We start from the raw sequence: 25,364 nt of genomic DNA, 5'->3' as shown, positions 1-25,364 counted from the left end.
TTTTGTCTGCTGATCAAAGTGAAAGGGAAAATGGCAAATCTGTTACTTCAACAACAACCCAATTATAACAGTCTATAAAGTAAATAAAGGCACAAACGGCTGGTAAACATGCCGCATCATGTGTTTCCTGTTGATACTAATGTGAGTGATTCATGAATCAGATGCAGCAGCTGCACTGTGGGAACAACAGTTCCTGGAAGGACCTTGAGAGGCCTGCAGGTCCTATCTGGTGACAGAGTGCTGTCAAATACACGGCAGGAATGTGCGAGTAGTAAGAGGCCAAAATTATCTCTGACACACACACACACTCACACAAACACACACACACACACACACAGGAGGCGTGTTTGTACGCTGGCACGCTTCAGTGAAATAGAGGAACAACAGCTTGACTCCACTAATGTGTGATCTGAGTTTCATGAGACATTCCCAACAGAAATTATTTTCCCCTCGTTTCTCTCCTGCAGACATGTGAGGCAGAAACAGTTAAAGTGTGTTTAAATGGCGCCATCTAGTGGCCAATTGTCAACATTGCACCAAAGTATTAAATTCAATTTAGTCTGCAGCTTTACTGCACTACGTCTCATGTCCGGTGATTCTGTCTGATAAACTAAAGGTTTAATTTTTTGTCTCATATTTATTAAGGTATAAATGTTCTTGTTTGTTGACATATTAGCCTAGTGTAGTGTGTTGTTTTTTTTTTACATTAGTATTATTAAAGTCGTTTCATTTTATTGTTTTCTGTGCTGTGTATGATATATTTTAACTTTATTTACAAATGTTTTAATTAAAATGTAATATTCTACACTGCATGCATTTATATATATGTATATAATTTATTGTTATTATTATTATGGAACTGATGCTGAAAAATATACCAAAAAAATTCCCACAACAAAAACTAAAAATAAAACATTTTTTGTCTCATATTTATTAAAGTATAAATGTTCTTGTTTGTTGACATATTAGCCTAGTGTAGTGCTGTTTTTTTTTTTACATTAGTATTATTAAAATGGTTTCATTTAATAGTTTTCTATGCTGGTTTTTTTATGTATTTACTTTTTTACTCTTTTCTTTTTTTCTTCTCATTTTAAGATTTAGCTTTTATTACTATTTTATTGTTTTACTGTTTTTAGTATTTTATTGTTTTCATTGTTTTCATTTATAACTATATTTGTGTCTGATTTTTATTGTATTTTAATAACTGTACAGCACTTTGGTCAACTGAGGTTGTTTTTAAATGTGCTACAGCCACAACAAAAAATAAAAAATAAATAAATATAACTAAACTCAAGCATTTTCCAGGTGCAATTTCAAGCCTTTTCAGCAACTTACAGCTCTGCAAAATTACACATATATTATATAAGGGTATACAGAGTACATACAGTAAACTGATTATTTAATTTCATCACATAAAATAAAAATTAAAACTATAGAATGCATGCTTTGTTTAGTTTTTAAATAGATTAATAAATAGTTTTTAGATATTGCTTTTTTCTGCCTCTGTTTTTATTTATTTATATTATTTGCATAATGTTTTATTTATCATGCAATATTTGCGTCTTCTTTAGGCTACACCCTCTGTACAAAAATGCCATATAAAAAGTTTTATTATCATATTATTGTTTATTATTATCATTGTTATTGGTTTTAAGTCCTCTATCTCTTTTATTTATTTTACTACATTTACCTACGTCTTTTATTTATCTTATGTTTATCTGTTTGGTTTTATTGTTTTATTTATAGCATAATTTTAGATTTATGCACTTATTTGATTATTTATTGCTGATTGTTATATGGAAATGTTTGTTTTTATTGTTTTTATGATTCTTTATACAGCACTTTGGAGATGTTTTTGTTTTTTAAATGTGCTATACAAATAAAGTGGATTGGATTATAACTACTTGGTGTTGTAGATAAGCACTTTTTAAGCACTTTTCAAACCTTGAAAACACTTTTTCAAGGATTTCCAGCACTCCTGCATATAACGCAGATAAATTAATCAGTAAAATGCAACATATAAACCAGGGATGGGCAACTTAAATGCTAAAGGGGGCCACAATTTTTCATGTTCACTACCACAGGGCCACATATTGGACCGTGCACTTAACCAGATATGATGAAACTGCAATTTTAAATATGTTTACAGTGCAGTAACTTAACATATTTCATGTTCAAATGCATGTTTAACAGTATAAATAGGAATACAAAAGGTTTGAAGCAAATAAAAAATAACCACTTGTGTTTTATTGTATTTTTTTAAGTGCAAGAACAGCATTAACCAACATTAATTACAAGAAGTAATTTTGTGCATTTTTACACTGCACTTTTAAGATTTCATGCTCAAATGCATGTGGTTGTACTGAGGGCCACTTCAAGTGAGGGTGCGGGCCGTATGCGGCCCCCGGGCCTCCAGTTGCCCATCCCTGATATACAATAATGCAGCCCAAAAACACCATATATAATAATAAAAAACTGCAGAATGTTTACTTTACCTAGGACAATTTTCCTAAATCTTTGAGTAATGTTTTACTGTGTTGTAATGCAGGACTTTTACTTGTAGTCTAGTATTTTTTCAGTGTGGTTTTAGTACTTTTACTTCAGTAAAGGATCTGAATGCTTCTTCCACCACTGATCAATCTGCTGTTACGCCTAGAAAACTGCTGTTGTGTGAGACACGTTTCACAACATGTGAAGTTAAAAGCAGAAGCAGCAGCTGTGAACTCATGAAGGCATGAAGAGCTCACCTGAGCGCACGCTCCAGGTGCAGCACACCTGACCTCCGTCACTGCAGCTCAGAGAGAGAAACCTCTTCAGTCTCTGTAGGAGGAGAGCACCGATAAAAATATGCACGGTGGGTTAAATATGTGAAACAAAGCTTGGAGGGGATGGACGTCGTGGTTGAGCTGTTTGTGTCATTCTGAAAGTTTCATTATTGTAGGAGAGTTTATTTAGATCAGAAAAAGGTTATTGGAAGTAAACGAGTACTTTAATAGCAGCTGCAAATATTCTTTAGATCCATAAACTGACCATAACCACATAAGTTTAACCCTCCGGAGTCCACGAAAGCGCCGGAGCAAGTCTTCTTCATGACGTCACAATGTAAAAACTTCAGCAGCATGTTTCCCTGCTGTCAGCTGAACTCTAAAGTTTTGGCTTTTCCACAAGTTTCAATGTCCAATTTAATGCATCAACCCTTTTTTAGCAAAGGTTTAAAAAACACCTCGAAGTGTAATAACATGATTTTTTACTTTTTTTGCAGAGATTTTTCTAATTCAGCTTTGTGCATTTAGCATTTGTAGTGCACTTTTGTGTTTACTGTAATTTAAAAAAAAAAAAACAATAATTTCTTTGTTTTTATTTGTGTTTTTGTAATTTCTTTGTGGGGTTTTTTTTGTCATTTTTGTGTTTTTTTTTTAATTTATTTTTATTTGGTTTTATTTGTTTTTTATGTTTTTTATGTGTTTGTGTGTGTTTTTTTGTAACTTTGTGTGTTTTTGGTTTGTTTTTCATGTTTTATGTGTTTTTTGTAAATGTTTGTGTTTTTTCGTGTTCAAAATGAAAAAAAATAATCAGGTCATATAGGTGAGGTTGTCTTGAAAACAATGATACCAACATGGCATGGTGAAGCTTTCTGTAGTTCATACAGGCAGAATGAAAAGGAGTCCAAAACCGACAAAATAGCCCCAAACTCCAAAGGGTTAAGTAATGTGAATGTTTAGACTTCTAAGGATTAATTTTTTCTAACGAGTCATTTCCATTTAAAACAATTTCTCCAAGTTGTCAGCATCATTATACCACAACTCCATTTAACATCTTGCTTTCACAGACAGAGATTAGGCTACTTTGCTACTTTAACAATTAACAATCATCACTTTTAGCAAAAGCTTTAGCAGACTGGATATACCACCTAAACATAATATATCATTTGATTTAATTATTTTCTCTCTATTCTCACCTCTGTGTTATTTTCAATTGTTTCAAAATGACTTGAGTCACTATAGAGATGAGGTCTTAGCTTGATGTCTGTTTAAAGCCCTGATGACCTTGTGGTTGAAACATTGGCTTTTTATAAATATTATGTCACTATTATAAGTAATATTTGATCTTTCCTTGCTCACTAGATAGTTCTCCAATATTTTAGAGTGCCTGAATCACCTTTTGTTCATCCAGAACTTACAAGCAATCAAAATTTAACGTTTGAACTGTGAAGAAATGTCAGCAGTTTTCATATGGGAAAACATAGTTAAAAGTGAGTTAACATATTTATATGAAAACCTGCCATAAAAACGAGAAATCAAATACTTTAGAAATCTTTTTCTAAAATCTTGTTTAAAACTAAAAAGGTTATATATTTGACAAATAAACTGAATTCACCTTTTTAAAGTCAGATTTCTCTGAGAAGTCAGAAATGAATAAAGATAACATTCAACCACTAAAACTCTTTTTTATCTGTTCAGGAATGCAAGTAAACAACTACAATTTGACTCTGAAGAAAAAATAATGTGCTTTACTATTTTTACAGTTTATCGTAAAATTGAAAATTCATGGATAACAATTATATTTTAGGATTAAAAATATCATTTGGGTTAAAGAGCTTCTACATACTGCTGTATTAATCATTACATAAACATTAACCCATTGAAGCCTGGAAAGTGGATATGTCATTTTGTTCTCAAATACTCTTTGAATTTCATTCTATCTGCTAGAGGCTGAAAAATCTATTATTTAGTTAGTAGCGTTGACACTTCTGTTGAATTTCCAGAAAAACTTCAGGTTTTAGGGGCTGATTTTAAAATCGCCCAGAGGTTTTACAGGCGTTTCAGGCCTCAATGGGTTAAAAATAATTCTGGTATTTACTAATGCTGTTAATTTAGGACAACTGGTTTTTAAACCCCTTTTCTCTTGCCTTCAATTAAAGTTTTCCTCTGGCAAGTGCTAAGGAATAGTGTCCACTAGTAATCCCACAGTGCTTTTAAAATCATCCCTTCTTCATTTAATTTATTTTGAATTTAATTTTGTTTTCTTTCACCTTTGTCAATTCTGTTTTTTATTGCACTTTTATGTGAAGCACTTTGGTGAGACTCAGCCGTCTGTAAATGTGCTATAGAAATAAATTTGACTTTGACTAACTGTGACACAAACTGCTGGTCTAATAAATGTGTTAAGCACTGTATATCTTTGCATTTGTTTGTTTTACAAATAGTCAGGTGGCTTAGCCAAATAAAGGGGACACACCGGACAAAAGCACCACATTTTTTCCACATTCTCTCCATCATTATAGGTTTCAATTTTTAGTAGGAGCCACTTCATCAAGATTGCGGTGATGGCAGCCATATAAAGTCTATGAGAAATGCTATATCTTCCAAGCCACTTAGAAGGTCAATCTTGGTGTCAAAATCTACATTTTCTGGGTCAAAGAATCATTTAAAGCTATTGAGAATATCACTAGATGATTATTTGATCAAATAGATATGTTCATTTTCACTCAGACTGGGCAACTCGCTTCAAGTGCTGCAGCAGGGTATCCTGAGTTGAAACTGTTTGGAATCAATGTTCACGGGAGAGTGTGGATTAGCTGCCATGTACACTGCTCAAACAAATCAAGGGTACGCTTTCATCTCATGTCAGATCTTGATCAACAAATTATTTACAGTGAGTCATCCAGTGATATTCTCAATAGCTTTAAATGATTCTTTGACCCAGAAAATGTATATTTTGACACCAAGATTGACCTTCTAAGTGGCTTGGAAGATATATTGGTTCTCATAGACTTATGGCTTATATGCAACCTGGTCTCACAGAAATCCGTGAAATAGCCACGGATTTCGCTTAACCCAAAATCCGTGGAATAGAAGTTGAAACCTTTGGTGATAGAGAGCATGTGGAAAAATGTTGGTGCTTTTGTCCGGCGTGTCCCCTTTCTTCTCAAATCTGGTCCTAAGCCGCCTGACTAAAAGTGATAAAACAAAGTTTAAGTGATGGCTGATGTTGTCCTGCACATAAAGAAGGATCCGTCACTTCCACACAGTGAGACATAAAGGCTTATTAATCAAACATTAATTAAACACTGGTACCAGACTGTTACTCAGTATCAGCCGACATGGATCAGTGCGTCTCTCACCTGAACAAAAGGATCCTCAGCTCTCTGTGTGATACAAACCACCTAAGTTCAGAGGGAAAACACTGTTTTCTGTTCCAGTTGAAGCTCACTGCCTGCTGAGGTTACCTGTGAGATGAAAACCTTCCTCTTCTACTCCAGTTACCTGTATCTGGCAGAAACACACCTGTATTTTTTTATATTTTTTTTAACAAATTCATATTATTATCATTACAATAATTCCCTGGAGGGTAAAAGAGAAGAAAAGAAAGCACCATTCTTCAATCAACCTCTGAGTTGAATTATTCACTCAGCTTTAACAGTTAAAGGTTTTCAGCAGCTTCAATGATGTAATATTGACACAATACTTTTAAAAAAAATGTTTTGGAAACATTATTTTGTGCGGTAATTTCTAAATATTTTTCATAATAATTTCAAAGAGATTTCCTGTAAAGAACCATGTTATTTGATAGGAACTTTCAGCATGTTGTCCAATATAAAAACGTTTTTATTTTGATTTATTCAAATGATCAGCAATTGATTGATACTGAATTATCAATATACAGTACTGATGTTTATTTAGCCTTTTAATTTTATTTATTCTGAATGTTTTTTTAATTTTCATTTCTATTATAGTTGACAGTGTAACACATCCCATGTATAATAATGTTAAATATTCTTTAAAAGTGTTTTTTTCTGTTTAAGAGAGTCTTCTGGCTTCCTTTGCAGAGTCGAATTGGTGCAAAATCAACATGGAATTTATCAATTTTAACTCCAGATTAAAAATCATTATATTGGGCAGCAAATCGGTTATCTGTGAACCTTTGCCTCTAAAATTGGAATCAGTATCAGTCTCAAAAATCCCAAATCAGTTGGGCGCTAATAGAAAAGCATACAGTTACAATAATACTTTTTAAAAATGGGTGAATATTTATTTGGGGCAGCTTTAAATTGAGTTTTTATTTTAAGGGAAACAGTTCTATCTCTGGGAAAATTAAAGAAATCTCGTAAAAAAAAAAAAAAAAAAAAAATCAGTTTTTCTATTCCTCACTACCTTCAGCTTTAACATAAACTTAAAACCAAAAGTACCATTTCAGATTTTTTTTTTTATTTGATTTGAGGGTTTTCAACAACTCACTTTTAGGCAAAGAAAAGGATAGTAATTTAGTAATAATATTACATGTTTTAGTTTTACAGAAAAAAGAAAAAACACGTCTGGACAGGACCTAAGTAATGAACTATGTGTACACGCTTTTTGTTACAAAAATTGGGCATAACTGTGGCAATGAGGGAGTGGGTAAAAGGGGTACAGGGAGGGGGAAAAAATATCACATCGATACATATATTCATCCCGCTGTTTTACAAAGATAGCCCCCAACTCGTTCCCTCCCACCCATACAATACCAACGATGATAAAAGAAATGATACTTGGAGTAAAAAACAGCAAATCATCAATATATAATAAAATATAATACGAATTGTACAGTACACTCCGGTTATTTCTGTTGTCCTTTTCAAATCCTGAACACATTAACAGTTTGAGTCGTGTTTTCTCTGCGGCCACGCCTCTTTAAAAAATGACAAAAGTAGTGTACATTTAAAAACAAGGTCACCAACACTGTTCTGTTTGTCCTAACTCCTTTTTATCCTTTACAGCCACATCGACTGCATTTAGTGACTAATACTTCTCATGAGGTTCTCAGGATTTGTTGTTTTTTCTCTCTCTTTTTTTAAAGATTAATTTATGTTGAGGGCAGATTTCATCTCAGTATAAAAAGTGAGATTCTCCACTGGGGTAACAAATAAAAACACATACAGAGCAAGAGACACGGACTATACGGTTTAACTGTGAATAATGTGAAAACAATTTGAAAAAATAAACTGGTACTAAAAAGGTACCTCACTTCTACTATAGGCATCCAATCCATATGTATGCGCAAACACTGCTAGTGGGAAAATAAAAATAAACGGATGTTGGAAAGGAAACTGGATTAATGCATTTGTCAAACAGGTGCTACTATAATTGGTCTAGAGTTCCTCCACCTTAGGGGACACGTGATGAGGGTGGCTCTGATTTTGGGGCCTTTTGAAGTCCTCTCTAATTTATCAGCCACCTCTGCTGCAGTAAATTAGGATTGTTTGCAGGTTTCTGCGGGAGGTTTGGGGATATTATGGTAGTTATACTAAACCCTTCCCCCTTTCTCCTATTTGTTCTGTTAAAAACTTGCTAGCTCTTGCTTGCTTCTTGGATTATTTAAAAAAAATAAACATCAAAACAATCTAGTCTAGAAAACTTTTTTTTTTCTTTTTTTTTTACTGACTGTACTCAGTCAAAACAGTTGATCTCTCAGGCAGGACCAGAACCGGGACCGTTAGCTGGACCGGTGAATGGTCACTTTCTGACTGCTCGAGTGACGGCGGGGATTTCATCTTCACCAGTTCCCAGTTCCCGCTGTTGCTGGTCCCCCCCCGGCAGCAGAACTTGTGGCGGGCCAGGAGCCGGGGGCTCCAGAAACGGTGTCGGCATTTGCTGCACTGGAATGCGGCCTGTTTGAGATGGTGGCCCCTGTGTTTCAAGGCTTTGTGTAACGAGCTGGTGCGTTTCCCGCACACCTGGCAGCGCAGGCGGGCGTGGCGGTCTGAGGTTCTCGTCGGGTGCCTGACGGCGTGGTGGAGCAGCAGGGAGCCCTGCCTGGCGTACGTGGTGCTGGGGCAGATGGGGCAGGGGAAGCGTTTGATGGGGACTTCCATGGAGGTGAGCCCGGTGACTCTGACGGCGCCGCCGCACCACGACTTCACCCTCATCACGCAGCCCTTCACCCTCAGCTGGGCCAGGAGCTTTTTTTTGTTGACCTGCGCCTGCAGCCGGCCCCGCTTCCTCCTCAGAGCGATCAGCTTCCTGCGGGTGTCTTTACTCAGAGGGACTCCCACCAGCTTTCCATCTCTCATGATGCTGTGGATCAGCACTCGGCGTTTTTTTTTCCTTTGCTTTTTTGTTTGTCCATGCCGCTTTTGGAAGTTTTTTGAGCGGTAGTGAAAAGGGTGCTGCTGCAGCTGCTGCGGTTGCTGGGGTGGCGGCGGTGGTTGCGGCGGCGGCGGTTGCTGCTGTTGTTGCTGCTGCCCAGCGGCGCCCTGCTGCATGTGAGACGACCCGGGGTAGTTTGTACCTGATCCAGAGTCGTAGAAGAGCGGCGAGTATCCAGAGGGCTGCGACTGGTTGACCCGCTGGCCGTTGCGGTCGATGCCGTGCTGAGAGAGCTTGTGGCGCACTAAGCTGTTGGAGTATGCGAAGGCTTTGCCGCAGACTTCACAACGAAAGGACTTCTCCAGGCCGACGCCGCCGCCGTGGACCGTCTGTTGATGCGCCGTCAGGTGGAAATAGTGGCGGAACGACTTCCAGCACACTGTGCAGGTGTAAAGCCTCTGAGACGGGGTGCCAGATGTTGGAGACTTCTCTCCCTGGGAGCAGGAAGAGAAGTAGTCAGCGTTTCCCGTGTTGCCGACTTGACTGATGGCGGCAGCGGCGGCGGCGGCAGCAGCGGCGGCTCCTTTAACCCTCCTCCCCTGGCTGTCGATCTCTCCTTTCCTGTGCAGCTTCCCGTGTCTCACGAGGCTCTGTGCATAGGCGAACATCTTCCCACACAGATTGCATTTGTAGTTCTTCTGACCGGAGTGTACAGTCAGATGCTTGGTGAGGTGGAAAGGCTCGCGGAACATTTTGCCGCACACATCGCAGGCGTGGGGCTTCTCCCCCGTGTGGACGCGGTTGTGGCGCCGCAGGGTCTCCGCCCTTCTGAAGCGTTTACCACAGATCTGACAGCTGTACGGTCTCTCCGATCCGTCCCCCGGAGGCGCCGGGCTCCTTCTTCTCCTGACGATGGTGCTCGGGTCCCGCTTCTCTCTGGGCTTCCTCGGCCTCCGGGGCTTGCTGTGCGGATGGCTGGGGTGGGTCAAAGGCATGGTGGAACCGTTGAGGCTGGACGTGGACGAGGGTCCACCCAGGTTACCAAACCCCAACCCCCCCAGCAAGCCTCCGATGATGTCCCTCCTCTCCCCGTCCCGGCCTTCTGCGTTTAAATCACAAGAGGCGGCGGCTGCAGCAGCGATGGCCGACATCGCGCTGCTGGTGACTTCATCCTCCGAATCATCCAATAAGGAGGAGAGGGGGAGGTGGGGCTGCGGCTGCTGTGGCGGTGGCGGCTGTTGGTGGTGGTGGTGCTGGCTCTGTGGGTGTGGATGAAGAGTTGGAGCTAAAGGGGCCTTACGCAGAGTTTGGCTGGTCATTTCACTGGCTAGCGTGCTCTCTGAGGAGTACAGAGACGAGGATTGTGATCGCCGGTAGTCGTCGACCGTGCTGCTGTACGTCGACTGATTCTGGTAGCGATTTCTGGAGTAATCCGTTGCATATTTGTTATTCGTCATTGCTGCCCCATCGTTTGGGAGTCCCACCCTGTCACCGCTGCTTCCCATTTTACTGCTGCTCGGCGTGCTCCCTCCGCCGCTGCCCCGGTTTTTTGAACTCCGAGGAGGTTTGCCACAGGCGCCCGACGCGGCGTGGTTCAGGAGAGAGGTGCTCTCACGGAAGCAACGCCCGCACGCCGGGCAGCGGAAAGGCTTCTCATCATGAATCTTCTCGTGTCTGGTGAGCGACTCTCGCCGGTTGAAGGACTTTTGGCAGATGTTGCAGACAAAAGGCCGGTTCTCCGAGTGGGTGACGCTGTGTTGGATGAGGTGACCCCTCTTTTTGAATCTCTTCCCGCACTCGCCGCAGCAGAATATCCTCTCGGGGCTGGGGGAGTTACAGTCTGACTTCCTGCTCTGGCTTTCCGGTGTCAAGCCGTGGCTGCGGAGATGCCTTCGAAGGCTGGAGAGGTGGGTGAAGGTTTTACCACATTCACCACAGTGGTAAAGGGGCTCTGGCTCGGGCTGGCCAGACGAACTGTTACTGTGGCTGTCTTGGGATTTGGACAACTGTCGGCTGCCGTTGGCTACGAGCACAGAGGTGGAGTTAGAGGAGGGAGGGGCAGACGAGGAGGAGGAGACAGTGGAGGATGACTGCTGCGAGGACGATGAAAGGAGAGAGGAATGCGGCGGCTCGCTTCCGATGCCACTTATCCCGACGCCCCCAGATCCTCCTCCCACGAGGCCCGATGAGGAGCTCTGACTGTGCCCACTTGAGCTGCTGTTATGGCAGTTAGCAACACTGCTGCTGCTATGGCTGTGGCTGCTGTGACTGTGGCTACTACTCTCGGTTTTCCTCTGGGGCAGGTAGCCCGCCATCGCTTTCTTTCTCCTGCTTCCTCCGGCTGAAGACGATGATGAACTCTCTCTGTCGCCTGACTTTGAATCATCTTTAGAGAGAGACAGGTGCAGGGGCAGGGGGAGGGGGAGGCCGGCCTCTTGCTGCATTAGTGATGCTATCTGGTTGGAAGAGAGGACTGGAATGCCTTGGAAATCAAAGCCACCCAGCGGGGCGGGCTGGGGAGCCGGGTGGAGCGGGTGCGGGTGGTGAGTGTGGCTGTGTGGGTGAGATAAGGCATGAGAGGTCAGCTGCTGTTGCTGCTGCTGAGGCGTCGGAGCTGTGTGGCTGTGGCTGTGTGAGGAGTGGAGGGCGGGGGGAGGGGCCAGGGCCGAGTTTGAGTCGGAGGCCCCTTGGCTTAGACCCAAGCCCAAGTGGTTGTGAGTGCCTTGCTGGACGAGGAACTGCTCCAAGCTGCTGTTGGTGGGGACGCCGGACAGGAAGTACTGGTTGGCAGCGAGCATGCAGCTGAACTGCTGGTGGAGGCTGCGGGGGTCCGACTGGCCGACTAAGGGGACTGCAGTGCTGCTGGAGGGGTTGTTGGAGGCTGAAGAGGTGGAGGGAGAGGGCGAGGAGGTCGGGGGACCAGAGGAGGGCTGGGGGACAGAGAGACCTGGATGCAGCGGTGGAGGCGGGGGTGCAGGTGTGACCACCCCCCCGATGACTCCGGCGCTCCCTCCGCTGCTGCTCCCACTAAAGTCAAAGCGTCCCATGCCGGAGTGGAGCTGCTCCTGAGCCAGCGCGGCCTCGGCGGGGTGAAAAGGCCGCAGGAACTGGGGGTACCCCGAGCTCCCGCTGCTGCTGCTGCTGCTACTGCTCATCTTACTCGACTTGCGGGAGCTGTGAGACGACGAGGACGACTGGCTCTGGTGGGAGATGGAGGGCGGAGGGGCGCTCATTTTGGCAAATAACGACGAGGAGTCGGCGAAGGCATTGCTGCGAGAGCTCTGGAGGGAGCCGAGGCCGAGGCCGGACAGGAGGCTCCCGGAGCTGTCGGCGGAGGGCTGGTGCTGCTGCTGGAGCTGCTGCTGATGCTGCAGCTGGACCTGCTGCTGGTGGCTCAGCTGTCGTTCTAGTCCCAGGCCTTTGAACTGGTGGGCCTGGTGTCCACTCAGCATCTCTAAAATGTCCATGGGGTACTTGCTGAATTGGAACATCTTCCAATGCAGCTGGGGCGGAGTGTCACGAAGCCACAACTGCCTCGTGCACTCAGCGGTGATCCCTCGTCAAAAAGACCAGGTGGGATTATCAGAGGTAGTCCGGATCCCAAACGTCAAACGACAAGCTGCTATAATCCACCAAAAGCCGATGCTTGATTTTTGTCATATAAATGCTTCGATACTCTCCATTCAAGAGTGAAGCCTTCAAGTGCTTCTTCTGTGGGATGTTATAAAAAGGGTCATAAATAGGAAATAAACTAAATCATACTAAAAAAAACTGAGTCTGTAGTGTTTCTTTAAAAAGTGTTCCATAACCGTATGCTGATTTTTGTTAAAAATCAGGTCAGCAGTCTCATGTAGTGGAGTGTGTCCGTTATTTCAGCGGAGGAGGAACCGTCGCTTCACTGCCATTCTGTCCCCTTGTGGAGTTCTTCAGACAGCCTGGAGAAAGAGAAGAGAAAAAACAAAGAAATTATATTAGTGAGTGATTCAGTGACTTCATATGGAAATTAATTAATTAATTGGCACAGAAAGTTCAACATGTGGCTTTTCTTGCACTCTTGCATGGATAAACAACTGTTAAAATATAATCAATTTATTCTTTCTTTAGTTTGGAATTTTTAACTTCAGCACTCAATATTTAACCTGACATTTGCCCATTAATTCATTGTTTTATTGATTTAAAAACCAACAATTACTTTCTGTTGAGATGGTCAGGTGGGCCTGTAGTTTTTGGTGATGTTCCATTTGTGCATACTGCAAATTCAGCTGTTTTTAATTCTAAAAGGAGGCAAGTTTAATTTATTTTCAAAACACATTTCCCCAGAGAAAACAAAGCGTCACCACATCTAAAATATTTGGCTAAAAATACATGAAGGTTAACGTTGAGGAGGAAATTTTTGTCACAGACTGAATTCCCACTCAGAGCCTGAGCAGCACAAATATTTTTGCACAAGTGTGGAAATCTTGGAAAGCGCTCTGCCTTTTGATTGTTTGTTCAGTCTGGTAAAAATGTTCTTCAGCTTGCTTTCTAATATCAGCCAACTTGAACCCAGAGAACCAACAGCTGCTATAACCTTGTAATTAGAATTTATGCAAGGTGTTTTCTGCAAATACAAGGAGTTTTTAACTGGTTGTGAAACAGCCTCAAATTAATACTGATGGGCATTTGCCAGTGTGTAGTACTAGAGGACTAGAAGGAAGCAGGAGGAAGATTTTCATTAGAGAGCACTGGGGGCAATGTTTTAATGCTTAAAATTAAACCAAATGGCCATTAAAGCCCTGCACTGAATACAGGGGAAACACAGATCTTCACAACATGAGGCGGTGAAACACATGGAAACACTTCAGCACCTGCTTTAAATGTTTTTTTAGATTTGCACAATCATTATGCATCATCACTCATGGAAACACGACCACTTTTGTCCGCAGGGGCCACAACTTCCACAAAAAGTTCATTGTATTTACTGTAAAATATCCAAAAGAAGAATACAGTCGTCACTGAGAGAGCAGTTTCAAGGAAATGAGAGTTTAGTTAAAAATATAACTGACGCAGTTAATGAAAAATAAACATTAGGGACAAAATGGAAATTTGCAAATGCAGCTCTGAGCCACCGGTTTTGCATTTATGAAATTAACTTTTGGCGCAATAATCCCAACATTTAATTATAATACTGGTTTTCTATGACTTTGAAGGATTGAAGTGTATTATTTGACTGGGTTTCATGTGGTCAGACACCAGTGAGAGGGGCAGACAGAGTCGACTCGAACGGTGGCTCAAAATGCCACACGCCTCCTGTCCTGCTGGATAACATGGCTGCCTGTCCACACACACACACACACACACACACAATATAAAAGGTGGTCTGGTGGACAGTGTCTTGTGTGCAGGAGGAAAACAGGCTGCTGAGAATCAGCTTTCAAGCTCAGCAAATCCCTCAGTCAGAAATGTGATCTGATATTGAGAGATTGGCATTTAGGAGCCACTGATTATGTTTTCTACTTTGTTTCTCAATTTCAAAAGGGTTTTTTTAACCAGTTAGGGAGAAAAGTGTATTCATGCACCCACTACTGGGAGCAGTAGCTCAATCAACATCTACAATGTATTGAACGCCTCCAAAAAATAAAAACAGAAAACAATAAACATTTCAGTACTGTGGAACAACAGTGCAATATATATTAATTTATGTGAAATGTCTCCCATTCTGCTGCCTCTCCCCTTTTTTCTTCTTCTTGTGCTTTATTATAGGGTTTATATTTTTTATTGTTATCTGTTTGTAATCTGTTTACTCCTCTGTAATGACAAAACTATTCTGATTCTTGTTTAAAGTATAAGAATTTACACTTGTTCGTCTTTTTAACAAAATGTTTTGATTCAACACCATCTCTTTAGTCTGAATACTCTGTATTCATCTGTAAAGATAATCTACGACATCTGAAAACGCCCCAATCTCAACAATGACTCCATCTTCATGATGCTTCTTCATTTCACTGAAGGCAACAAGCTGCTCCTTCTACTTCCACACCAAAACATTAGCATTAAAAAGGCCTAAGCAGAAACCAATTAAGACGTTCATCTGACTGGCCTGGGTGACATATCTTTTTTTAAAGAGGAAGGTTAACTCTGCTCTTGGTTGTGACCTTCCTCTGGCTCTGCACAGAGCGCTGAATGTGAACAAATCTCCCTCGAGACAGAAACCAGAGCAGCCAAACATCTTCATATGTCACATCTGTCTGCAGTCTGAAGCTTGGCACACTCATGTTCAAACACAGCAGGAATGAAAAATCACAAAACCATAAATGAACGCAGACTTTCTTGTGGACGATATGTAAACCGGCTGTTACTTAAAGCTTTGAAAGTCTTGAATGTTTATATGCATTAGAAAGCTGATGAACCACCGAACAAACAAATAGTGATATTGAGAGGAAAGATGTTTCTATAACAATATTCACCTATAAAAGCAGCTTCTTATCACTCTAATCCTGAGAAGGACAGTGTGGCTGCAGCACCATTAAGAAATTGAAAAAAAACATTAATCAACTGTGCTCTAACGTTTACAACAATAACACTCTCCAAACTTCTGCTGCTGTCCAGCGACTCAGCAAACACAAAAGCAAATTAATCTAAATTCTGCTCAGTTACCAGTCTGTCTAACTGGGCCGGCCTGAATAAACGGCACCCAACTAAGTTCAACATCAAACCCAACTATGTTGCAGCAAATTAAAAAACATACACGTTACAGTAATAATCTAATAAACCACAACACAATGATAAAAAATGTCTGTTTTAAAGATTTAGGTTACATTAATTTATTTTTTCAGTAAGCAGCATGAGGCAGCGGGCTGTCAAACTGGTCTCAAACGCAGCAGGATTTCATTTTATCTTTAGTTCACACCTGTTACATCTGTAGATGCAGGTAAAAAAACAGCAGGACTGGAAGAGTTATCAAAAATCTTTCAATTGACTGATATTGTGATTAAATCATGCGTCAAGAAACAATAAAGCATCTAAATTGATAATAACAAGCACATACCAACTTATACCTCTCAGAAAATTTGATGTCTGTATGCATATTTTTTCTTACTACTTCAAAAAGAAACTCAACTCAAGTTACTTTTTATTTTCTTGTGTATTCAATTCACACGGAAGTTAATTAAAATAGGCTTTAACCATGTTGTCATTTCATACAGACCATTTATTTTGTTATGGTGTTGACTCATTAAAGATGATGCTACGTTCAATAACTTGTGGACTGCAGCTTCAGTTGAAACACTTAACTTGATTTTGTGCTGCACATAACTTCAACACATCTCCTAAATACTTCTGCAGCTATTGCCTTTTGAATGTGAGACAATCTAAGGAACTTTTGAACATGTGCAATAACTCAAGAATAACTCATTCATGTGGAAAAGTTTAAATTATTGTTAATGTTTGCTGCAATTATTCTGCTGTTCTCTCCTACTAGCCACAAAAAGAATTATAAAACGCTAAAAATGTTCAAGTATCGTGACAACACAATGACTGAGTCTGCAGTTTTATCCATTGCAGCTGATCAATCTTATTCATGATACTTATTTTTTTAACCAGACAAAAGAAAATAATGCATTGCACACTGCTGATTGTTTGAATTGAAGATCAAACTCTCTGGTCTCAGCAGCACATGTATCCACAATGTATGAGGAATTTCCATCATCAGGCTGATCTCAAATGTGCTCAACGTGAAAACATTTTGTTACATTTTTCCTGTTCACGGTATGCAATTCTTTTCAACCGCTTTCAACAGTTTGGTTGGTTTGTATCCATGGGGGAAAACACTCATGTCCAGAAAATGTAGACTACGGAAAACAGAACCTGATCCAGCCTTAATAATGTTGGTCGTTCTCCTGTAATTTACCCATTTACTTAATCTAATGACCCTAATGAATTTAATAATTTGTGCGAAATTGGAGGGGAGTGGAGAGGTGTTGTTCCCTTTTCTTCCTTAAATTGCTCCCCCAGGTGTGGAAATGCAGGGAGGCGTGGCTGCCCTCAGAGTCACACATGCTTCTTTTTGTTGAGAACTGTTTATATTTAATGTCTGGTCAGATTGTCTTGCTTACTTATTAATTAGTGGCATTGCTCTGATAGTGTATTAAAGTGTAATAAATAAAGAATTAAAGTAAAGTTTAGTAATTTTGGGGCCTTTTGTAAGAATGAATGAGGGTTTAAAGCTGTTAGTGCTGAAATTAATAGTCAACTATTCAATCAGTTGATCATCTGTTGGAGATTTTCAATATATGTTAATGTCTTTAATGAAGAAAAACTCCAAGATTCACAATCTACAGTTTTTAAAATGCAGGGGAAAGATGTGCAACTTATTTGGAAATAACTTTACTGTTGGATTTTATAATTTCATGTTGTGAGAATCTTAAAAACTGATCATGCAGAATTACATAGATCATATTTTTTTATTAAATCACACAAAATGCTACTCAAAAAGCCCTTTTCTATTCATCCTGGGGGGTTGATCCGATTTGCCATCCACCTACACCCTTAAAAGTATTGACTGGGTGATTATTTAATAATGTGTGCTAAATAAGGGGGAGTGGCTGAGTGGAGAGGTGTTGTCCTGCTGCCTCAGGTGTAAAAAGAAACGCATGGTATGTCACACATGCACCCCGATTTAACAATCTTTTAAAAAAAGTAGGCAGCAACTTTCTCAAATTAGAGGAAAAATGTGCAACTGCTTTGTAAATAACTTCACATCACAGCCAGTGGTGTCATCAGTTAGTCTGAGCTGCTGATTCTGCATCAGTGTGTGCAAAAAGCAGATATAATTAGTTAAAAATGAGATAAATCTCCTGTAAGCCCACAGTTTTTATGCAGGCAGTGTGGAGCAGCTTGAGGGGGAGAAGAGACAGACTGAAGCTAATGAAGGTAGTAGGTAGTGATTGCATGTTGTTTCCTTCTTACCGGCTGATCCACAGGTCTGGAGCTCCCTGCTGGACCCGCAGCTGCTAGAGGGGAGGGTGGAGGGGGTAGAACTGTCCGCTGTCTCCGCCGACAACCGGTGACTTCAGGGTGGACAGCCTGAAACAGATGCACCGATGACCGAGCAGGTTAGACGGATACACATAACTGTTCTCACTCCGCTAAGCAGCGTCTGCTAGCATCCATCAATCACTCAGCTAACTAACGTTCCACCAACTGCCACTAACGGTCGTGAAAAAGCGCATAATGTGTGCCATATTTAATAAACACTGACACACAGGGTGTTTTAAATTTAGCAAAAAATATGTTAAATTGCGCTATAATACTCATAAATATAAAATAAATAACTCAACTGACATAAAAGGGGGTATCCAGGTTGCTTAGCATAGCAATGCTAGCAGCTTAGCTACAGTTAGCATGGCGGCTAGCAAAATTAGCTGGCTTTTGTTTTTGTTTTTTTTTACCTTGTAGCTCGCGACGGCTAGGTGCACTAACGGCTCACAGACACGGGAGGGAAAGGTTTAAAAACAGAGAGAGCCGTGCACGCGGCGTCCCTGCTGCCTGTCAGCGGGGCCTTTTTCTTCATCCGTGGAAAAACACCGCGAGAGGCCTGGCTCTCCATCGGCCCGGGAGGGCTGCTTTTCACTCGCTAACAAAAACTCTTTCCGCCGCTGGCCCGGCCCGATGGGTCCATTGTCTGCCGCCTCGGTGCTCCTGCTCCCCCCCGGCTCCTCTTCTCCCTAAACGGCGCCTTTGTTTTGTTCCCGTCGTGTTTCTCCCTCTTCTCCTGGCTGTTGTCCGCCCCGTGTCAGATTGAGGTGTCCCCCTCCGCAGACGACGGCTCCTCCGCGTTAAAATGGTAGTTTCCTGTCTGCATAATGGTTCCGGGTAGAGCCAGGCACAGGTCGGTCTGTCCGGCCGCCGCACCGCCGCCTGCCCCGCTCTCTCACCTCTAACCCTGCCTTTGCAAAATATGGATCCAATCCAGCATCATGAATAAATAAACATTGTGTGTGTGTGTGTGTGTGTGTGTGTGTGCGTGTTTTCACTCCATTAAAAAGATATCACAGTGAATTCTGACACTGTGTGTCATTAAGTGTGTGTGTGTGTGTGTGTTTTCACACTATGTGTGGGAAATGTTAATGAGTCAATTAAGGATATCATTACGGCGCATGCTGCATAACATTACAAGGTGTGTGTGTGTGTGTGTGTGTGTGTGTGATGCATGTGCTTCTGTGTGCCTAATTTGCATTCAATTAAAGTTATCATTACAGTACAGTATTTTCTGCCTGTCGCTGACGTGTGGGTGTGTATCTGGCTGTTTACTTCGTGTGTGTGTGTGTGTGTGTGTGTGTGTGCGCGTGTGGTTGAGACAAAAATCGTGAAGAAAAAAAGGGAAAACAAATCCCTTTTTTTTCTTTTACATTGGCTGCACTTCTGTGTGTGTTCCTGCATTTTGCACATGCATGTGTGCCAGATGGATTTTATTTTTATTCCATGTTGTGAGAATATTAAACGCTGGATAATGTTCTGCATAGTCCAACAGCAAAAAATAAAAAACATTTTTCTATTCATCCTGGGGGTTTTGGTCTTATTTTCTGCCCCCCTATAGACATAAAAGTGTTCATCAGTGTTTGTCTTTCTCCCGTAAATTCCTTATTTAACCTTGAAGTTAAAAAATTGTGCTTAATTTAAAGTATTTGCAATATTTAATTTCAGGAGAAGTCATTTCCTCTTGTGTTTGCACAATACTTCATTTGAAAACTTGAGTTGCTTTGTTGAAAATGAAAAGGGTTCATAATAAATTATCATTTGTTATTCATTACTCTGGCTCTGTATTAACACCAGTATTAAATGGTGGTTATGTAGCTTTAAGGCACTTTGTAAGAATGAACGAGGAGATATTAAAGCTGTAAGTGATGAAGTCTCTTATTCAATCAGTTGATAGGAAACTATTTTAGATATTCAATCAGTCATTTGTCTTTCAGTAAGAAAAACTTCACAGGTTCACAAATGCAAGAATATGTTGCTTTCCTTGAATTTATACTCATAAGAAAAAACATTTTTGGGTAAAACAAGTTATTCTTAATATCACACTGGGCTTTGGATTTTGCTTTTCTGTTACAATTTATAGACTAAAGATCTATAACAGTTAATGGCAACCCTGTATAAGGTTACTTTTGTGTCTTTATTATGCAATTAAACATAACAGGGTTGAGAGCAAAACTTTACACATTGTAGGAGAAAAAAAACTCTAGTCTCAGTAAGTGGCAAAATCTTAAAGTTTTGCTTTAAATCCAAAAGTTTTGTTTCCAAACCCCCAGAAATTTGCTTCTAAATCCAAACTTTTTTGGCAAAATCTAAAAGTTTTGCTTTAAATCCAAATGTTTTATTTGCCAAAATGCAAAAGTTTAAGCTGAACCTTGTGGGCGGGACCTTTGGGTTTGCAAACAAAACTTTCTCTTCCACATAATTTTACATTTCTAATCACAAATGTATTTACTTGCAATAAAACATTGTCTGATCACATCATAAAGACATATAGACACAAAAGTATCTGCTGATAACCCTTAAACCCAGACTAGTATACTGTAAATAGGACTGTATTCATTATCAATTCATGTAGCTGTTATTTCTTCATTACAACAATTTATCATGTAAAAATAAATAGTCATAACAGTACTTATTTTGTCTGATCAAACGTCCAAAACCCAGTTATTTATTCAGTTTACAATGATATAAAATGAAAAAAAGCAGAAAATCCTCACATTTATTGAACAAATAACCAATGAATCAAACTGAAACAGAAAGAGCCCGACACAAGAAGACACAGACACGATTTAGTGGGATTTTTTTTATTGTTATTATCAATTAAACAGTATGGTTTCTACAAACGCAAGAATTGATCACCGATAACAAAAGGGTTGCACATCTGTGAGACCTTTGTTTGGATATTCTTGGAAATAGACATATAAGGGGATGTAATAAATAAATGTATCATACAATTTGAGGTATGCAGAGTAGCTTTGAGAATACAAATATGCCCATGCCTCCCCTCCCAGTGGTTAACACACACACACACACACACACACACACTCATACACACACACTGCAGCCGCGCACACACACATACAGGCACACAGTTTTATCAGGGGAGCAATTAACTGAACATGGATTACAACATCTGAATCAGACCTCTGAAGGTATGAGGAGACATTAAAAATACAACTGAATCTTCACGTGTCATTTACATTTCCCCCGCTCGTTTTTTAAGCCTCTTTCTCTTTTAAAAGTTAATGAGATCTTTTTCATTGTAAAAACCACAGACTCTTTCCAGTCCCGTCAGCCAAAGGCAAGTCTCAATACATTCTCCTCCTCGACCTCCACGCCAGGCGCTAAAAAACACTGCAATGCAACTTCGAAGACGCTGTTAACACCTTGTTTTGTGCCCTTTAAAGTTCTGTTAAAACGAGCACAAACCGTCGTGGAAAAACACATTTTTGCAGATACATATTTAGCAGCGACACAAACTCATCCACCGAGTGGTTTGTGACGTCACGAACGAACCACTCGGCGTCTTTTTCTATTCAAATAACCAAAAAATTGACACAATATAAGCCTTCGATTAATTTACATTTTTCAAATGTTTGGGGGGGAAAAAAGTCCTCGCTTTGGTGAGTGTAGCTCGACAAGAAAAGCTGTGATTGATCAATGTCCCTTTGAGAGAAAAAAACAGAAAATTAAAACGACGACAGGCCTTTTTTAAAAATTTCATCACAAGTTGATATGAACACGTAACGACCGCGACAAGTTCGGTCAAAAAAAATGAGGTTCAGCATTCCTAAGAAGAAGAAGAAGAAGAAGACACTGAGAGAGTTACACACACGGGCACACAAATTAAAACAGACGCATGTACATTTACACACACACATACATACACGCCGTGACATCATCAGTCAGCACTATGACATCATCAACACTGGCTTCTGACATCGTCATGCGGTTTTTCGTCGTCTTTTCTCTTTGATTGCATCAGCTCTTTTTGTTCTCGAGAGTACAAATCTTTTTTTCATTTTTTTTAAATTCCACTAGAAAGTTTGAATATTGAAAATCCAGGATTATACATTTAAAATTCACAGAGATTTAAAAAAATAAATACATGTTTAAGTAAAAGAAAGAAAAAGAATGATGATAAGAGCGTTCATCGTCTGATCGAGGGGGAATCTTTACACGTGTCATTAACATGTATATACATATATATACATATAAATATATATATATGTATATTGTGGGGGAAAGAGTGAAGATGTCTGGCAGGAAGCGTCGCTCAGTAATCAATCATGTCTGTCTGAAAACCTCAAACAAGGCCTCATGAGTCCCTAAAACCCCATTAAAGGGGAAGATCCAGCCTAAAAGACTAGAAGGTCCATCTCACAGCCAGAAAACAAAAAAAATGTACAAAATATGACATCATCATGGCCGAACCTCTCCTCCAAAAAGGAAAAAAAAAGGTGTTTTTACACAAAAAACGTCCCTTTGCTTTGCAGAATAATTTCCTTGCATGTTTATATATTTTTCTCTCCACACACGAAGAAAAAGTAAAAAATGAGAATGAGAAGCAGACGCTGTACAGAGCACAGACACACAAAGATAATTCGGTATAGCCCTTGGTGTGAAGTGTCCCGTCTCCCTTCGTACGGAGGTGAGCAGCTGGTCGCCATGGCCGCCGCAGCGCTCTACCAGCTCACAATGACGAGTTAAAACAGTGTTTGAGGGATGTTTGGTCAGTCTGCATGAGGTTAGATCATTTATTCTATGAGTGGTCTTAGTTCTTTTTCTTTTTTTGTACCAATTATTACGCAAAAAGGGTCACAGCACAATGTTTGATAAACACCCACTACAGTTCACTGTACAAAGCTGAAATCAGACTGTGGAGTGGATTTTAACTCTTTAAGGCCCGCTTGTTAAAAAACAGGAGAATTTATCTGCATCAGACACACGGATGGATTTTACTGTCCGTAGCAGATTTTTAATACCAATTGTGTTTCTTGCATGTAAAGTGTCTTTGAGAACCTTTTTAAAGCACTATACGAATAAAATGTAGTGTCATTATTATAATAAGAACTGGATATTCAGTCAAACCGTCTGGCTTACAAGTTTTTAAATCATTTTTCTTGACTCAAGAAAAAGGTTTTACAAATTCAAAACCTTCATGAATTAAAAGTCCAGACTAGAAAGTCATAATTTACCTTGAATTCTTTTTTACAGGGAAAAAACACTTTTTCAGCTACAGTCGGATTGGCCACTGTAAAAAATATCCAGTTCTATAATACATCCACGGTCAGACAAAGTGAATACTTACTGGGCTACTTTAACACTAACTAACAGGCAGGGAACATGCTCGTGTTCATAGTTTTCACGTGACGTCACAGCACAATGGGAACGCCACCCGGAGGGCAAAACAAAGTCAACTTTCACCACAATATTCACCTAAATTTGTATAGTTATAGTGTTGGAGACACGCCTCAGGCAGTGTTTCTACAGAGACCCAGAGGTGGAGGACACTGAATTTTAGGTCTTTATTAAATGTAAGCCATAATCATTATATTCTTTTCATTGCCAAGTTCACATTGGTTAGAATACATGTTTAGCCATAATCATTATAATTAGAAGAAATTAAATCAATCAAGACATGAAATGTTTCATTCTGTGTGTAATGGATCTATATAATGTGTTATTTCCACTTTTTGAATTGAATAAATGACATAAATAAACTTTCTATGATATTCTAATTTATTGAGATGCACCTGTAAACTGTTGGCTAAATGTAGCAGAGTAAAAAGTACAATATCTGCATCAAAATGTAGTGAATTAGAAGTATAAAGTTACATAAAATACTAAAGTACAGTACTTGAGTAAATGTACTTCGTTCCACTGCTGTAATGTTACGTTTTCATCTTGGAAGCAGCATAAATAATGACTCGAAAATTTGCACCAAATTACAGCTCTTGTAGGGACATAACTGTATTAAAATACAGTATATATATATATATATATATATATATATATATATATATATATATATATTGTTTGTTTTCCTTGTTTGTAAGGTGATCTAAACACTTGTGGCTGGTAAAATAAGCCGTACACTGCAAAAAAGGTGTGTCTAAAAACAAGATAAACATTAAATCTGAGGGAAATTATCTTGCTGCATGGGCAGATAATTTCACTTGACAACATTTCTTGAATTAAGATTATTAAATCTAGAAAATAAGCATGTTGAACACTTTTTTAAACACTAATTAACTCTTAAAACAAGTTAAATTATCGACCACATCTAAATCTAAATTTTTTAATTAGCAATGTAGTTTTATAGAGTTTTGCCTTCCAGATCTCCGCACCAATATCATGTGACTGAAAACTATGAACCGCTCCCTGCACCTCTTTATATCTGGTCTGTTCTGGGCCATTTCAGTCAATAACGTTTGTTTCATTAAAGAGGGAAAAAACATTTCTTAACTAGCAAGCTTTTTGCTAACAGGGCAATAACAATTCAATTGCAACAATTTCACTTAAATCGATCCACAAAATGTAAATGCTGGTGTGACAGAGCAGCTTGTGTTTTTTTTTTTTACCCCAACATGGTTAATATATTATATTTTTATCTGGAGTAAATTGAGCCAATGGAGTGACAGCTCCTTGATTATTTTTGCAGAGAATGTTTTTACTTTGATGATCGTCCAATCACAGCTAGAGAAAGAAGGTCACATGTCCGGCCTTTTACGTTACAAACGGGCCGGCTGAAAGGATAAATACGTTTTGAAACCAAGTATACACAAAGTCTTACAGGGCTCAGTAATGTTAATACTATCGTTATTATTATTATTATCATCAGGTTAATTTCATACAAAAAGCAACTCGTTTGGTTTTTAAATACGTTTCCATAAATACAAAGACAAGCAAACCCCCGTCTGTCTCTGCCTCGGCGCTCTCCGTCCTCCGCAGACCAATCTGTGCCGGAGCTCTGAGGACTCAGAGGACAGTGCAATAAAACTCAAGGACAATTCAACAAATTTGACTCGGCGGGTATCCTTCAATAAAAGTCACAGCGAATACCCAGCAGCCTTTAGAAAGCTGCGCTCATGTGATATTTTTTGCTCTTTTTTTTAAAGTGGACATTTCTGTCTTCCCTTTTTTTCAAAGAATGGCTGAATATTCTCTTTTTTTCGACACGGAGTGACAAGGAGAAAATCAATCGGCTGTATTTACTCACTATGAGATTAATGTTGTCGTCCGCCACTTTTTGTTTTTGCGGAGAAGAGGGGGAGGGGGGTG

General features: G+C 40.0%; 1 protein-coding gene across 1 annotated transcript; it reads right to left on the bottom strand.

The window, feature by feature from the left end:
• Positions 1 to 6,818: 6,818 nt before the first annotated feature.
• On the bottom strand, positions 6,819 to 18,965 carry znf865 (zinc finger protein 865). Its single transcript, XM_059349691.1, has 3 exons — positions 18,494 to 18,965; positions 18,012 to 18,128; positions 6,819 to 13,000 (listed from the first exon to the last, which is right to left on the bottom strand). The coding sequence occupies exon 3, from the start codon at positions 12,554 to 12,556 to the stop codon at positions 8,414 to 8,416; it is 4,143 nt and encodes a 1,380-aa protein (XP_059205674.1). The 5' UTR covers positions 12,557 to 13,000; positions 18,012 to 18,128; positions 18,494 to 18,965; the 3' UTR covers positions 6,819 to 8,413.
• Positions 18,966 to 25,364: the final 6,399 nt, after the last annotated feature.

The sequence above is a fragment of the Centropristis striata genome, chromosome 14, assembly GCF_030273125.1.
Source record: "Centropristis striata isolate RG_2023a ecotype Rhode Island chromosome 14, C.striata_1.0, whole genome shotgun sequence".
NCBI classification, from domain to species: domain Eukaryota; kingdom Metazoa; phylum Chordata; class Actinopteri; order Perciformes; family Serranidae; genus Centropristis; species Centropristis striata.
The sequence above is the reverse complement of the archived record's forward strand: the minus strand, read 5'-3'. Positions and strand labels throughout refer to the sequence as shown.

Bases quoted from the DNA above. Each gene is read 5' to 3' on its own strand.
- znf865 (XM_059349691.1), bottom strand. From the start codon at position 12,556: ATGTTCCAATTCAGCAAGTACCCCATGGACATTTTAGAGATGCTGAGT.